This window comes from Neovison vison, chromosome 2 (genome assembly GCF_020171115.1).
Source record: "Neovison vison isolate M4711 chromosome 2, ASM_NN_V1, whole genome shotgun sequence".
In the NCBI taxonomy this organism is placed as follows: Eukaryota; Metazoa; Chordata; class Mammalia; order Carnivora; family Mustelidae; genus Neogale; species Neogale vison.
The window spans coordinates 17,903,799-17,920,233 of record NC_058092.1 but is presented as its reverse complement, the minus strand read 5'-3'; the positions used below and the strand labels follow the sequence as shown (position 1 = coordinate 17,920,233).

At 50.0% G+C, this 16,435-nt stretch overlaps 1 protein-coding gene across 1 annotated transcript in view; it reads right to left on the bottom strand.

The window, feature by feature from the left end:
• Positions 1 to 14,324, bottom strand: part of GRHL3 (grainyhead like transcription factor 3) — a 34,504-nt gene extending 20,180 nt beyond the window's left edge. The window contains exons 1-2 of the mRNA XM_044237440.1: positions 14,086 to 14,324; positions 1,932 to 2,118 (exon numbers count right to left, since the gene is read on the bottom strand). Of these exons, the coding sequence (XP_044093375.1) occupies positions 1,932 to 2,118; positions 14,086 to 14,102 (204 nt within the window). The 5' untranslated portion in view covers positions 14,103 to 14,324. The remainder of the gene's footprint in view (positions 1 to 1,931; positions 2,119 to 14,085) is intronic.
• Between the last annotated feature and the right edge of the window lie 2,111 nt (positions 14,325 to 16,435).

The window sequence follows — 16,435 nt, the reverse complement described above, 5'->3', positions numbered from 1 at the left end:
AAACCAAACACTGTTACATTTAGAAGTATATTACCCAAAACCACACCGCCTGTTTGTGGCGTGGCCGGGTCAGGTCTTAAACTCCCAACTCAGCGCTCTCTGTACATCATGAGACCCTGTCCTTATTACCCACTGTTCTGAACCCAGAGTCCTCTTGAAATGGAGAGGTAGGACAGGTGTTTTCACTACAACCATGACCTCCAGAACCTGTCCCCACCATTCTGGCTCTAGGAATGGCCCAGGAAGATGGATTTTACAATATGGTCCAACCTGTAAATTCCAGGCTTGGGGTTAAATCCAGGCCAAGGATTCTGGCTCCCACTACGTCTCCAGTATGAGATAGTCAATTCAAATTTCTTTTCCATCGGCCTGGGCCAAACACTATCAGCACGCTGCTGGTCTACTGCAGAGGAAGTAAGGTAGCATAACCACACCGCTCCAGGGTGAGAACCAAAGCCAGAAAGAAAATTTGGGGCCTTCTTGTATCCAAGACCACACTTCCTATCCTTGGCCTGTGAGTTTACACGGACAGGGTGCGTTCCCCCTTGGGGTAAGGTAGATAAAATATTTCTTGGGTCAGTAAATTTGAGGGCTTATTTACAAGGTGGCTTTAAATCTTCAAGTTCAAAGCCAGCTATCTCAATAATTGGCTGTTTATGTTTCCCATTCTCAAATCTGGGAAAGTCTCTTGGAGCAATCACCGGGCCCAGGGAGAATGAGAAAGTTTGCTATCGTGGGACATTTCAGACGGATGGGTAGGGGCTGCCTGGAGTACTAGCTTGAGAAAGATTCTTCAGTCTCCTATGCCCCAGAGAGAAGTCAGGCTGGAATCCATGGGCAGTGTCTGGCAGAGGAACCGGAAAAGGGGCTCTGGGACTGTGTTATGCACCTGTGATTGCCCACTGCTCAGATAGAGGAGGTCCTCAATCCTGTTTTCAGGTGCTGACAGTCTCCCAGAGTCAAGGCCAAGGCCCTGGAAACAATTAGAGAACCATAACGACGGTCTGTCAAGAGGGGTTACGTTACATAGAATGGCAGCAAGGATAGGGAGGAGAAGCAGACACTCCAGAGAGGGACAGGTGATGTGGCAGCCCAGCTTCCAAAGGGAAGTGACCTTGGGAAGAAAAGGAAAGGAGTCGGGAGCAGAAGGCATGTTCTAGGTGGTGGGGTGGGGATGACAGAGCAACTGGGATGATCTAAGGGACAGGGGCAGAAAGAAGAAGGCAGGCCGGGCGTGCCGCTGTGAGGGGCTGTGCGTGGCGGAGGCATTGAGCCCTTCCATCAATACACACTGGGTGCGGCGCGTGTGGCAAGCAGGATGGGGTGCTGAGGACTGTGTAATGATCACCACGTGCTTCCTGTCCTCCAAGAGCTCAGTCATAGGGGAGATGAAGGAAAAAAATGTATGGTCAGCAACTTTCTAAAGACAGAGTCAAGGGGCGCCTGGGTGGCTCAGTGGGTTAAAGCCGTTGCCTTCGGCTCAGGTCATGATCTCAGGGTCCTGGGATTGAGTCCCACATCGGGCTCTCTGCTCGGCAGGGTGTCTGCTTCCCTCTCTCTCTGTCTGTCTCTCTGCCTACTTGTGATCTCCGTCTGTCAAATAAATAAATAAAATCTTAAAAAAAAAAAAAAAAGACAGAGTCAAAGACAATGATGGGAGTTGCTGAGGGTTCCCAGAGAAACAGAATGAAAAACTTAAGTCTTCCCTCTTCTCAGTGAAGGAATGGGGTGACCTTGAAACTGAGATCCAGAGCGGAGAGGAAGGTTTAGTCAGGGGAAAGGGGAAGGGGTCAGGCCGAGGCAACAGCCTGTGGGAAGACCCAGAGGAGAGAAAAAGCATGGTGTGGGGCCGAGGGTGGGCTGTCGGGCCAGGAGGCCTGAGAGCAAGGGTGTATGTTCAGTCAGAGGGAAACACGGGGGGGCAAATGTACCATGTAGTAGTCATAGAGGAAGCTCAGGGCCGCGACGCTGTCATCATCCCCATTGACTCTCATCATGGCCTTCGTGGCGGCTGTCAGTGGGTTTTCCAGGTAGGTCTTCCAGGCCTCATCCTCACTCGTGTAAGGGAACTTCTGGAAGTTGACTGGGTCATTCTTCAGCAGTCGCACAGACCTGAAACTGGAAGGCAAGCAGGGAAGGTCAGATTTAGGCTGTCCCAGAGGAAGGTCCAGGGAAGGTCAGCCTCCAGCCAATGCCCAGGAATTCAAAGAGTTACCAGTCTTGCCAACTTGACCCTTCTTCTGCCCCATTTGGACAGCTTGGGGCAGTAGAACATACCCAAAGTTGGGAGCTAGATGCTTTCAGTCTATAACAAATGTGGCCATGACCTGTGGCTATCGACCTGAGGCATGAGTCCCCTCATCTAGGACACCAAGACCCTAATCCCAACCTTGCAAAGCTTCGCAGAGGATTCAGTAAAATGCTTCTGTGTAGATACTTATTCAAGGTGATTTAGCATAAGGAGGATAGGAAATCATGACAAGCTGCAGAGAACAAAGTTTCTAGATAATCCAGTGTGAGAAGTTCCTCTCCAGAGAGTGAAAGACACAGGAGGCTGGCCATCGTTGCAAGTTAGGGAGTGTGGTGAGGAAGCCGGTGGGCAGAACCTGGTCTTGGGAAGTGGCATTTCAGACCAACATGGACTGCGGAGGGCCGGGGCAGCTGCCCAGATGCCAGGAACTTGTGGGGGAAGGGAAGGGGATGCTGTAGGGCACCGGACGAGGCAGAACCCAGCTCTGTGCTGAAAACTCAGATACATACAAGGCAGGTGGCCCAAGAGTCAAGCCACATGGGCTCAAAGGAAAGAGATCAAGGAGAGGGTCTTCAAAGGAAAAAGACATTTTACTTGGGGGCCCTCAGTACTGGGAATGATATCATGCAGACATGTGAAGGGGGGGCATCGGGATAGCGACATGATGCAGAATAATGATGATGTCATTATTAAAAGTCATACCTAACCTTTTTCAAGCATCAGCCATGTTTTAGGTGCTGAGCTAAGCACTTTCCACGAATTCTCTCCCTGAATTCTCACAACAACCAAGTAAGGCGGGTGCTCTTCTTGTCCCTATTTTATAGACAAGGAAGCCGAAGCTCGCAGAAGTTAGGGGGCTCTCTCAAGGTCCTAGTTCGTGAGTAGCCCCCAGCGCTCTCAAGCTCCAGTAGAATGAGGCTGTGACTGGGGATGGGGTTTTCAAACCTGAAGGGCATCACAACGACGCGGAAGGCTTGTTTTTAAAAACAGATTTCTGGGCCCCACCCCTGGCATTTCTGATTTGATAAGTCTGGGGTAGCTGGAATTTGCATTTCTAACAAGCTCCCCAGGCTGGTGCCACTGATGCTGGTAGTCTGGGGACCACCCTTTGAGAACCACTGCTGTAAAATGTGCTCTTGATGGTGAGCAAAGGCCAGAGGTGGGAAAGTTCCAGTGTGTTCACTTTAGAGTGAAGAGTGTATGAAGGGGGGAGGCATCTGAGAAGATGGGAGTGGCTAGACGGGGACAAGGGAACCCCAGTGATGAAATGGGCACTTCATGGCCTGATGCCCCCTGTCTGAAATGAGCCTCTTAGACTCTCTCATGTTAGGGACACAGGAACAATGTCACCTGACATTTACCAGAATATGTTAGCATGCTCTCCATCCCTAAACTCTGCTCCTTCTAGAAAACTACGACATAAGGATCATTGGCTTTGTTTTACAAATGAGAGAGCCTGAGACTTGCAGAGGGTAAGAAAATGCCCAAGATCACCCAGTTGGTCCACAGCACAACAAGGATTTAAGCCCAGGCTTGTCTAGTACCAAAGCTGTGAGCTTTCCACTGAGCCGCACTGTTTTGCAAGAAAGGGTGACATTTCAGGCACCGTGGCAGAGTTGTGGGTGAGCAAAGAAGTGTCCTCACGCTGGCCTGCAGCTCAGGCCTACATTCCCAGACACAGAGTGGGAACAGCAACCAGACCACACCCAGGCAGGATGCAGGCAGGCGATGGCTCTGCCAGGGGCTTCACCCAGGGCCCAGAGCACCGCCCCACCCCTGTCCCCATCTCCCTGGGTCCCAGGGTGCAGGGCACTGGATCTGGGAGGGAGGGAGAGAGAGCTGTCACACAGGAAAGAGAAATGATAGAAACCTTCCTGCTTCAGAGGTGCGGAAAGGGAGGCACACCCCGAGTTTCTGCTGCAATAAATCAGGGGCATTAAGATGAAGAAGTAAGAGGGAGGCTCTTCCTCCCTGCCTCCTGGGCCCAGGGATAGAAGAACTTACAGACCAGACCCAGGGTAGCTGGCCCCAGCCCCAGGCTAAAGGAAACTCCCCAACCAATGTGTCATGGGAGAAGCAGGGAAAGGCGGTGGTGGACCCCTCCCCCAACCCCACCCTGCCAGCTGGGATCCCCAGTGCGAAGCACTATTCCTCATTTGTAAAATGAGTGTCATAAAAGCATCCAACACGTAGGATTATGAGATTATGAGGACTGAGGGCATCACCAGATGAGAAATTAGAACCGACCCTGCCAAGTAATAAGTACTTCATACATGAAAGCCATTTTGGTCTCTGGACCCAGCTTGGAGCCAGACATCAAGGGGCTGTGAAGTGGTTTCAGACAATGGTCACCCCACAAGTCAGTGGTAGATCAGGGCCTAGAGCTGCCGTCTGCTGACTTCTGCTGGAATGTCCGTTATCAGCTTTGATGAGCTATTAGTTATCTCTTACCCTATTTAAATGTTAAAGTTCGAAGACAATGATGAGGTCCCGTCAGGAACAAAAGGTCAGAGTTTACTGTTCATCTGGGAGGTTTTTCTGGCGGATGAGGGTCTCCAATCCATCCTGCTGGGATCCCTGAGTCGAGTCCCAGCTGCATAGCGGCTGTTGGACCTGCGGTGTTTACCATAGGCAGACATGGTGCCAGCTGTTTTTCTGTACTATCTTATCTCTGGGCCATAGTCCTGAGAGATAGGTCTTGGGGAAATTGAGACTCGAACAGGTAATATCACCTGCTCAAGATCACTTAGCTGGTAGGTAGTGGAAACTCAGCCTAAACCTGGACCTGTTGGACTCAAAGACATTTCCCCCTCCCCCGCCCTGATGCTAGTCTCCTTTCAGGATGCCTTTCTTATTCTGGAAATTCCCCTCTTCTAGACCACATTGAACCAATGGTCCACTGACAGAGAGACAGAGAATTTCTATCCACACAAGGCAGGAGGGACTGAGTAAGAAAGTAAGAGGATGGAAGTTTCTGGCCAGGAGCTGGGAGCCCCAGCATCCTGGTCCCCATGCCTGCTCATGCTACTGATCAACTTCATGTACCAAGGCTAAGCATTTGGCTTCCAGAAAGTCTTGACTACGGATAAGATTAGCATGGTCTTGTGTGCTAAAGAAATCCAAGAACTTCTGCTACCCTGTTCTCTTAATGCTGGAATTGAGGATTGAGGGCCCGGTGGGTGAGAGATGTGAAGAGTTCTAAGGACTGAGCCCTTCTTAGGGGTGACAAAGCCAGAACAAAGAGGGGAGGCCAAGAGACTTCTTCCCAAGGGCCTCCACAAACTGTCTGTTGATGCCCCTGTCCAAGGCAGAACTCCTCAGTTGCTACCAGAAGGAGGAAGAGAAATGGGGGAGGAGGGGATAGCAAGAGGACTTAGCTATTTCCTCATCTGTTAAATGGGTCTATTGAATGTCTTCTCTGTGCCCAGTCAAGAACTCTTCTAGGCCCTGGGGAATCAGCCAAGAACAAGACAGATAAGGCTCTGCTCCCATGGAACTTACAGTTTAATTGGGGAAGACAGACCATAAACAAGGAGGTAAATGAGTTAATTTTAGTCAGTGATAAGTGCTGTGAAGAAAATTAAAACGCAGTCAGGTGATGGAGTCACCGGGGCTGGCTACTTTAGAGTGGGGCTAATCTCATGGGCTGTTAGAAGAATTAAGTACATTAACGTAGGAAATGTGCTTAGCCTTGAGCCTGCCAGAGAATAATCACTCAGTAAATAACAGCCATCATCATCACCATCATCATGACCACCATCATCTCAGAAGCCCCAAATGACAGTCAAGGGGAGACTCTGCCCGAGGTTCTTAAATTAACATCCTCCCTAAGCCTCCGGGCTGTGAACAAAGTTCTATGTCAAAAACAAAAAAGAGACAGTGTAATAACCCCTTGCCTTGACTTTCACATTCATTATCTTGCAGGGCCTCCCCACGTACATCATGTGTTATTATCTCTACTTTACAGACCAGGAAATAGACAGCACAGATGTACAGGGACCTGTTCTAGGTGACTGGCCAAGTGAGTTACAAAGTCAGGCTTCCTGGTATCTAACTCCACAACTAATCACTTTTCCACCAACCACTAAGTTCCAAAAAGGGAAGTAGAAGACAAGAAAAACTCAATAAATAGGGGTGGCATCCCTCCCTCATTTTAACAACTATTTGTCAAGTAACTTCTACGTGCCAGGCCTTGTGCTGGGCCAACAAGACAAGAAGGTCACCCCCAATGTCATGCTGTTTGCAATCTTAATAATAGCAAGACAGACGTGACCACAAAAACAAACAAACAGCTAAGGTCAGATAGGTGAAGAAAGCTATGAAGAAAAGGAAGCAGAAGCCTGACCTGCCTGAACTTTGGGGAGTGACGGGGCGTGGTCAAGAAGAGGACTGCAGGGGGAAAGAGAGCGGGGAGGCAGGTGGGGAGGACCTTGGATCTTCCAGAGGAGAGGAGCAGCAGGATCCAAAGCATAAGCCTGGAACAGCTCCCAGAGCTTGCCTACCTACTGTGTGCCAGGGTTTTTGCATACATTGCCTTGTTTCGAGGAAGGCCAGCCCCCTAAGGAGGAAACTCAAGTCAGAGATTTGATAATCCCTCACATTTGCATGGCGTGTTGTATTTTTCAGCATGCTTCTCATACGTTTGTCATCACCCCTGATCCTGCAACGCCCCTGTAAAGTAGGGAGGGAACGTATGACTCTCCCCCATGTGATAGCAGGAAAAATTGAGCCACAGAGAGGGCCACTGGCTTGCCTAAGGCCAACCAGCGACTATCTCATGCATGACATCAAGCTTAGAACAAAGGTCTCTGGTTTCTAGCATCAAGAACCTTCTCGAGACTGTGTCCTCAGAACCTCCCTGGCCCAGTTTCTCCACTATTTGGGAGAGAGTTAAATCCAAGATCATGAGAGAGGAGCTGGAACATCAAGATGATAAGCCTCCCTTCCTGAGGCCTCTGTCTCAAGACTGTGGGGATGTGCAAACCGCCTATGCAGGGGCTCTCATGTGGGTGGGGCCTTGCTCCAGCAGCTCACTCTGGGCCCACAGCACGGGATGGGTGTGGTACCAGCTGTTCCACACCCAGCCAGGCTCTTGGCCTCCTGACTCTACCATGTATCATTCTGGGCACCAGCACGGAGGAAGCCCAGGGTGGTGAAGTGGATTTCATCCCAAGTCCTGTTGGACTCTCGATGGCCACAGCTTTCTGGCTGAGGGCCACTTGAAACTCCCAGTGAGACTAAGTAGATGTGTCTCATCCATCATTTGAGGACTTTTGGGTTCCATGTAGGGTGCAAAGGGACTTTCAAACTCTTGTTTCTCAGAGAAGGTGTGACTTTGCCTAAGAACAGAGCATAGAGCAGGATTGAGATTTGAGTCTTTTAGCTTCCTATCTGGTACCAAGTTGAATCACTGCCCTATCCCAAAGGCATGTCAAAAATTCAGAGATGTAAAAGGAAGGACTCTTCCTCAATGTTGCTGAAGGGGGAAGGAAACTCACCAAGGAGGGGTTGGGGGGGGCCTCAAGTCCCGCCAAACAAAGTGCCTGGCACAGGGCAGATCTAGTGAGCGGGGTCTCACTTCCCTCCAGCCTGAGGAGGAAGAGTTCCAGGGGCCACCCGAACTGGGTGTTGACACCCAGATACACCCAATAACTTGCCGTACCCTGTCATGAGCCACCCAGCCTCCTCAGCAGTGATCAATCACACTCACTAATTACCCACAGGGAGGCCCTGCCACAGCCGCTCCCGGAAGAATCATTTTTCAGTCAGCCCCATGCAAGATGTTCCCTAGGCATGACGGGAGTGCTCCGGGGTTCTCGTGCTTGCCAGTGACCCATCTGGTTTCTGGATGCCCAGATTGTGAAATGTGCTTAGTCGCAGGCTGGGGGTCCTTGGGGGGCCTCAGCGGAAACATGGTGGGGTCCATTCTAGGTCCTGGCTCTGTAGCGCCTCCACTTTGAATGAGGTAGTGGGAGCTCCTGGCTACCTGGTAGGCCCCAGAGCTTCACAGACCTGGTTCCAGTTTCAGCTCTGCTTATTACGAGCTGTGTGACTTTATGCAACTTGACCTCTCTGTGCCCTGGCTTTCTTCCCTGTAAAAGACGGAAAGACGGGAGTACTAAACTCACAGAATTCTTACAAGAGCTACTATTCACTTGAGGGCTTACCAAGTACCGGGTGCTGGCCCAACAATGTCTAGTCATTGTTTCACTCCATCTTTACAGCTTTGTGAGGTATTACTGTTGGAAAATGCAGTGAGATAATGCAAGTAATCAGCCTGTGATAATGTGAATTATTATTATTATTATTATTATTACTAAAACTCACTTTGGAGGGTAGCCCTCAGCAAATTGCATGACAACTCACAGCCTCACCTTCTCCCACCTGTAAATGGGTGGGAGAAGCTTTTCCTAGCAGCAGCAGGAGACCTGAAGCTAGGAGATTCCCAGATAAGAGGGGCAAACATTCATCATCTGGCTTTGGGTGGGCAGGGTGAGGGCAGTCAGGCCCTAGCCAACACTTCTAGTTGCATGTAAATTAATTATGTGCCATTTTCTAATTATACCAGAAACTCACTTTCTCCTCTTTGAAAAACTCTGTTCTCTACGGGAATTCTTTCATGCTCTGCTCTTCTTTTGGTTTCCTGTCCAATTTTCCTGCATGTTTTTTTTTTCCCCCTCTTTCAAGTGAGATGTGAAAGAAATTGAAATCCACCTGTAAACCCGGGGTGCCACATCCCTTCATTCATTCACTCACTGATTCATTCAACAAACATTCACTGAGGATTACTCTATAATAGGCCCTGTGCTGGGTACTAGGACAGAAATGTAAATACCATGCTGTCCCTGCCCTCGAGAGTTTCCAATTCTTCCACCCAGGCGCTCCACCCACCAGGGAAATAACACCAAACATTGCTGAGATAATTTCCCTTCAGGACATTCACTAGGTCAGTTGCTCTGACTTTTTAGAAGATGAAAGGAATGGAGGGAGACAGCTAGCCAGGACTATGATGCTCCAGTTTGCAAACGCTGAGCTCTTGAGAGGGGAAGGAAGACAGGAAGAAGGGAAGGGAACTGTTATTTAAAAGCAGCAGGCCCAAGGCGGCCTGGGGCTCAGTCGGTTAGGTGGCTACCTTAGGCTCAAGTCATGATCTCAGGGTCCTGGGATTAGCCCCACATTGTGGGGGCGGGGTGCCCAAGCAATAAGGCTCCTTGCTCAGCAGAGAGTCTGCTTCTTCCTCTCCCTCGGTCCCTCCCCACTCCCCATGCTCTCTCTCTTGCTATCTCTCCCTCTCAGATAAATATTTAAAAATAAATAAATAAAAGCATCATGCTTCTTCATTCTATATTTGCCCTGGGGGGGTAGGTATTAGCTCCAATTTACACACAGCATTGACACCTTGAGAGGTTAAGGAGCTTATCCAAAAGTCACCTGGTTCACATGTGGCAGAGCTAGGCTCAAACACAAGGGTGACCCCCACAGCAAAACTCTCAGCCTGCTGACCCAGCAACTACGCGGCGGGTCAGAAGAGGATCTGGGAACCTCCTGCTTCCCAATCCTCTGCCAGGTCTTCTAGGCCAATGGTTCTTAAACTTGAACATGCATCAGAATCGCCTGGAGGGCCTGTTAAAACACATATTGCTGAGCCCCACGCCCAGAATTTCTGATTCAGTAGGTCTAGGGTGAGGCTGAGAATTTGCATTTCTAACAAGTTCCCAGGTGGTGAAGATGATGCTGTTGGTCCAGGAACCACATTTTGAGAACACCATTTTTAGATGAACCAATAATTCTCTCTTGGAAAAATAGTAACTCCCTCTCCTCACCCTCCCCATTTCAAAAGTAACATAGGTATGAAAAACACAATAAATAAATAAAATGTAAAACAGAGAGAAAAACTGGAAGCAGAGCTAGATTCACCTGCTTTCCTCTACTCAGATAACCACTGTTAACAGTTGGCATACCTCATCTTTTTTCAATATCTGTACAGATAGGAGGTAGGATGACATATTTGTGTAGAGCATCCTTTTAGCTCCTCGGTTAAGACCCAGTTAAGATCTCAGCTCTTTCCTGAGATCGTGAGCAAGCCTGGGGCAAGTCTCGGAGCCCTTCTTGACAAAACTGAATTTATACTCCCATCCTCACTGGATCTTCGGGAAGGTTAAAGGAGATAATGTATTTATCAAGCATTGCACACTGAGTCAACTGTCAATCAACGCTTGGTTGTTATTTTTTTCAACCAAAGGAAAAGCTTCCAGTATATGCTATTTGTGTTTCAGACCCGTTGCCTTTCCTCCGGCTGGCCTTCCTCTGTGTTGATCACAACGCGCCCCCCCCCAACCCCCGTCAAACTCTGTTTGGCTCCAGGTACCTGACCAGAACTTCACTGGCCAGAGCAGCCAGTGCAGTGGCAGGAATCTCAGCATTGTCCTGCACCCCAAGTCTCTGCCGTTAGGGTTGTCTCAGCCCCAGTCCGCCTGTTTTACAGGCGGAGCTTAATGAGGGCTTTTAACTTTTCATTCACCAGCAGCGTAACTCCGACTTTTAATAACACACCTTGTGCACGACAAAAATTTGCTCCTGGCAATCATGGTTTCGACCACAAAACCACAGCGGGGAGGCGTTCCTGGTTAACTCTTTCAGTGCTCCAGGCAGTCTGGAGCCTGGCACTCCTGGAGATCAGATGGAGCAGCGACAGAGGCCTGTGGTCACCCACTGGGACGTTCTTTGTACCCCCTCCCAGCCTCAGTCCTGTCTCTCCAAGGCTTTGGGGAAGGAGATTCCAGGCGGTGGGTAGGCTCCCAGTCTGCAGACAGAGCCACACTGTAGAGGGGAATCCTGGCGTGCCTCACTCACTTCTCTCTCTTCCACACAATAGACCTACTGTGTGCGGATCACTTACTCTCCCAGCCCCTCATTTCCTCCCGGGAGGAGCTAGCCAGGGCTGCTGCGCCTAGCACACAGTAGGTCCTGGAGACCACTCTACTCATAACTCCAGAGCTGCCGGGAAGACCCACAGAAACTGTCCTAAGACCCTGGCGTGCCAGCACGTCGCCCCCAAGAGACCCTTGTAGGCAGCGCGCAGGCGCGGGCTGTTTTCCCGCGAGAAGACAGCCACACGGGACTAGAGCGACTTCCGGCGCCCGCCCAGGATCCCTTGCGGGCGTCTCCAGCCCCGGGGCAGCCGACGGTGCTGGCTGGCGGCAGCCAAGGCGTGCTGCGTTGGCCCGGAGGCTGGCAGACGCACCCGGCAGGCGCTGGGCCCAGCCACATGAAAGGCAGAGCGCTCCACCCGCCAGCTGCCTTTAGCTGGGTTCTGACGCCGCCGTCATGCACCCCAGGACCCGGCCATCGAAGGGCCGCCTTCCTCCCCAGGCATAGGGATCAGGCTGTCCTTAAGGAGCTCCAGCCCCGGGGCTGGGTGGCCCACAAGTGGGAGCACACTGTTTCCCCTGCCAGGTAGGTGTGCATATCCCTTATTGGACAGAGGAAGAAAGTGAGGACCAGGGAGGAGAAATAAATTCACCAGACCCTGGGGTTGCTAAATGGCAGAATTTAGCCCTATGCAAGCCTGGCATTTCCCACCACACCAAGGCCTAGCAAGATTTCATCATTCTGTCGGAGCTCAAGATGGACACAGGGACCAACCCACTTCACTGGGCACTGTGGGGGAAATTCGACAGCCAAGACAGCGGCCACAGCAACACCAACAGGAGCAGCTCAAAACTTGCAAGCCAAGCACTTGTTCCCCCCACCCCCCACTTATCCGTAAGGGTAGCTGAGCCCCCAGGCCCTGAGGCTCTGTCATTGTAATCTCAAATGGTGGCTTCAGAGTCTGTCTGCAATTACTCTGCAGGGACAGGTTCCCCTCACCCCACCCCAAACGGAGAAGCCTCAGCTGTCAGCGGATCTGACTTCAAAACCCAAATCATTAAGGAGGAGAAACTCAGGAAGCTTTCTGTTGGAGTAACCCAGCTTCAGGACGCTTACCCCTTGAGGGCCACCAAAGAAAACATTCTGTCTGTAGCCTCTGCAGTTTTAACCAACGAATCGAAGTGGGATGAAGACACATCCTAAGATTTTTGTCTGTTTTCAGAATGTGGAAAAATAAAAGAGGTTCAGAAATGCTCACTGGTTATTTCTGTATGAAGTAACAAGGGTATTATTAGCTTGCTCCCTACCGGGCTTTAAACCAATCACTTTTCTAAAGTGGTCGGATCCCCCAACAACTCCATGAAGTGGGTAGCACTATGGCCCACAACCTACAAGTGAGGAAATTGGACTCAGGTGAAGTGACTTCCCCAAGGTCACACAGCTCATTAGTGGCAGAGTCGGGGCCTCAACCTACTTGTTGCCTCCAGTGCCCCTGCTTTTATTCTAGTTGTCAACACATTGTCAACCCCAGGGAATTTGTTCAAGAGAAATCTAATGCCCAGTGACCGTACTATGAACATAGTCAGCTAACCCAGAACTGGGTTAGCTGGTATCATGGAACACTGTCTGCAGTTAGGATCCATCAACAGCCCCCTCCGGTCTCACGTTTTTTTTTTTGTTGTTTGTTTGTTTGTTTTTAAAGATTTTATTCATTTTATTTGTCAGAGCAGAAACGGGGAGCAGCAGGCAGAAGGAGAAGCAGGCTCTCTGCCGAGCAAGGAGCCTGATGTTGATCCCAGGCCATGATCCCAGGGTCATGACCTGAGCAGAAGGCAGATGTTTAACCCACTGAGCCACCCAGGCATCCTAGGTCTCATGTTCTTAAAACAACCTATTGAAGAATAGCTAGAAAAAAAGATCGTTTAACCCTTGTCTCTGCCCACACACCTCTGAGCATGGCAAGAGGAGAAGAGTCTGTGTTTTAGAAGTTTGGCTTCTCCCAACTCCCTGAGCCCAAGCTAAAGCAGCCCAGAATCCCAACCTCATCCCACCTTCTCTGAGGTCTGGACCCAAACCAGGGGGTCTGTGGTGAACGTCAGCATCAGCCAGTGGAGAGTCTAAATCCCAGATACAGGAATGAAGGCACCTGCATCCTGCCAGGCAATAAAGATGACCTCACTGAAAACCACATCTCAGCTTCTCCAGCCTTAGAACTGCCTCTGAATAAAATCAACCTCATTTTATTAATGCATCTTCAGACCTTGGCTCTGTGCCTAGCATTTTACAGCTTTTATCACAACTCTCTTTATCACACTTAACTCTCTCAGGATTCCTACAAAGCATTCTTGTACCCATTTTCTGGATGAGGAAGGTGAAGCTCCAGTAAGTTGAGTGACTTGTCCAAGATCACATGCCCCAAAAGGAGCAGAGTCTTGGTTTGAACTTAGGTCAGGCTGACTACAGAGGACATATGTTTAAACACCACTCTAACCTTCCCACTTGGGACTGTTCCAACCCAACAAACAAGTCCCTTTAGAGAAACCCAATTCTCTGCCTAAGACAGCTCTTAGAACGACCTCAAAGAAGTTCCTTTTGGCAAGAAGATAGAAAGCCTAGATGGGATTGGGGCGGTCTCTGATTTCCAAGTCCCTTCACAGTATCAGAAAGTGGTGCCGAAAGCCTTCACAGTTTCAGTCCCGTGTTTCCCTACCTGGCTCGAAACTGCTCAGCAGACAGAGGGGAAAAAAAAAAAAATACCAACCTATTTTCCCAGGGAAACATTCACCTCTAGCTTGAGATAGGGCTTGCCTCAGCACGCCAAAGTGAAATCGTCAGCCCATTCATTTACCCTTACAAATTGCTCTGTGAATCCTGGCGCCGGCCTCCCTGTGCTTCCCCCTTTTGGGAACCCCATCGAGCCTCCACGCTCAGAAAGCACCAGGCATCCACCAATGTTTACTCACTCAAGTTCATTCGACATCTTCTTGCTCCCAGGCTCCCAGGTTCCCAGGCTCCAAGACGAAGACGCGCACCAGCACCAAGGCTTTGCTGACTGACCGCTTGTCTCTTAATTCTTGCCTGACATAGACATTCCCTGCTCAGGGAAGTGTTTGATTTATGTTGAGGTTTGAGTGTCCGGATTTTGCTGACAGGTAGGTTCCCGGCAGCGCTGGTGCTGATTGGCTATGGGTACAGGTGCCGGCGACAGCAGGTATGCCTCAACAGGTGCAGCTGTTAACTCTTGGCCTGCCGAGTTGGGGGTGGAGCCAAGGGGGCCGGCTGGGTGGAGCTGGCCAATTCCTTCCTAGGTGAGGGGGTGGGAGGAGGAGATCAGGGAGAGGGGAGGGCGGAAAAAAATGTTGGAGAGATGATAGCTAGAGGAAAAATACAGAGACAGATACTTGGCTAAAGGAAATCTCGATTTCTGTTTCTAGTTAGTATCCCGGATACTCAGGAATACCACCCCCACCCCGCCAAATTTTGTTGCCCCTTTTTCTATCCACCATCAACTACTTCACAGCCACTGGGGATTCGTCAAAGGAGAGAAGAGATCCCCCAACCCTCCTGCCCCCCCACCCCTGGCCAGGAGGGAGAGTTGTCTCTGTGTAAGCGTCCATCCTCTTTTTCAGAGCTTTCCCCTTAGGTACTAATAGCTTCTTTCTGAATAATGTTTTGCAGTTATTCAAGTGAGTTCTTGGATTCTTACAGTAACCCACTGTGGTGGATATTACTGCACCCCTTCCTTCCCAACACACCTTACAGGTGAGGAAATGGGGGCTGGAGAGGTCAATTTATTTGCCCAAAGGCAAAGCTAGTGAGTGTCCGAGCCCAGATCTGAATCTTCAGTCATCTCTGAGTCTGGCTGTCCATTCAGTCATCTCCACTGACTGGCTGTGAGCAGCCTCAATTCAGCAGACATTTAGGGGGCACCTGTTGGGTGCCAGGCCTTTTTCTGGGTTTGGAGGAGACAGGCCAAGAAGACAAGGATCACTGGTTTTTGTTTGATTGTTTGTTTAATTTATTTATTTGACAGACAGAGATCACAAATAGGCAGAGAGGCAATCAGAGATGGGGGGGAAGCACGCTTCTTGCTGAGCAGAGAGTCCAATGCGGGGCTCGATCCCAGGACCCTGGGATCATGACCTGAGCCATCCAGAAGCCCCAAGGATCACTGTTCTGGAAGAGTCTATAATCTGGAGTGTGTGTGTGTGGTGGTGGTCGTGGTGGTGGCAGAGGGGCAGCTGGGGGTAGGGTGGGAGGCAGCCCTTTATTTGGTGTGATACAGATCTGAATGAGATATGAGCAAACCAAATGCCTCTGGTCAACACAGAAGGGATGGAGGGGTTGAAGACGGCCACCTCCAAAGCTTTAGCTAGCTGGTCATTTCACCCTCTAATAAGTGCTTTCTTCTTCATTGGAAACGCAGGAGAATCAGATACCTGTCAGACTAAGAAATTATAGAATAATTGCTGTGAGCTGCCTCTGTAAAGAACAAGGTTGGTAAACCTAAAAGATCCACAAACACGAGTAGGAGAATGCTAGAGCTGTTTTTAGAGCTTCCGTCAGGATTAATTTGAAATTAAATCTAAGCCAGAGATCTTGGTATCTGTTTTTTTCCCCTCTCTCTTTCTGTTCTCTGCCCACCCCTTCTTCCCTTTTAGCAAATTATCTCTTTGCTCTGTCTTCCTGGGAGCCTCACCTTGGCCCACTCCTTTCTCTCTCAGGGAAGGGTGAGGTTTCAGCCACTCCTGCCAATACGATGGAGGTTTTCAGGGTAAAGTCAGAATCCACAGGAGAGCCCTCTTGGCTGGCGAGGTGGGGGTGGGTAGGCCTATGGAGAAGGGTTTGAGAACTGTCAGAAGTTGGCTTCTCACTGGAGGCTCTGTGTGTGTGGCAGCCAAGAGGCCCTGACAAGTAACAGTAAATAGTAGTAGTAATTGTTAATAAAGCCACCAGCTCAGAGCAGGGCTTCCCAGCGGCCCTTGTTAAAGTAAACAGTCACTGTATCCTACCACTTCACTGGGTTCTCTGCAAAGCTCTTAAAGCTTTCTGATATTTTTTTAATTGTTCATTGTCTGTCTCCCCTTCTCTTGGAATGTAAACTCCATAAGAGTAAAGACCTTGTCTGTCCTGCCTGCCGGTGAATCTCCAGTGCCGACTACAGTGCCTGGCAGACAGCCGGCGCTCAGCGCACCGGGTAGCATCGTGCCGCGCCTTGACTCGCAGTGTCTCATGTACTCCTCCCAGCGACCCTATGAGATAGGCACTGTGCTGATCCTTGTTTTAGAGCCAAGGAAACTGGGGTACAAAGTG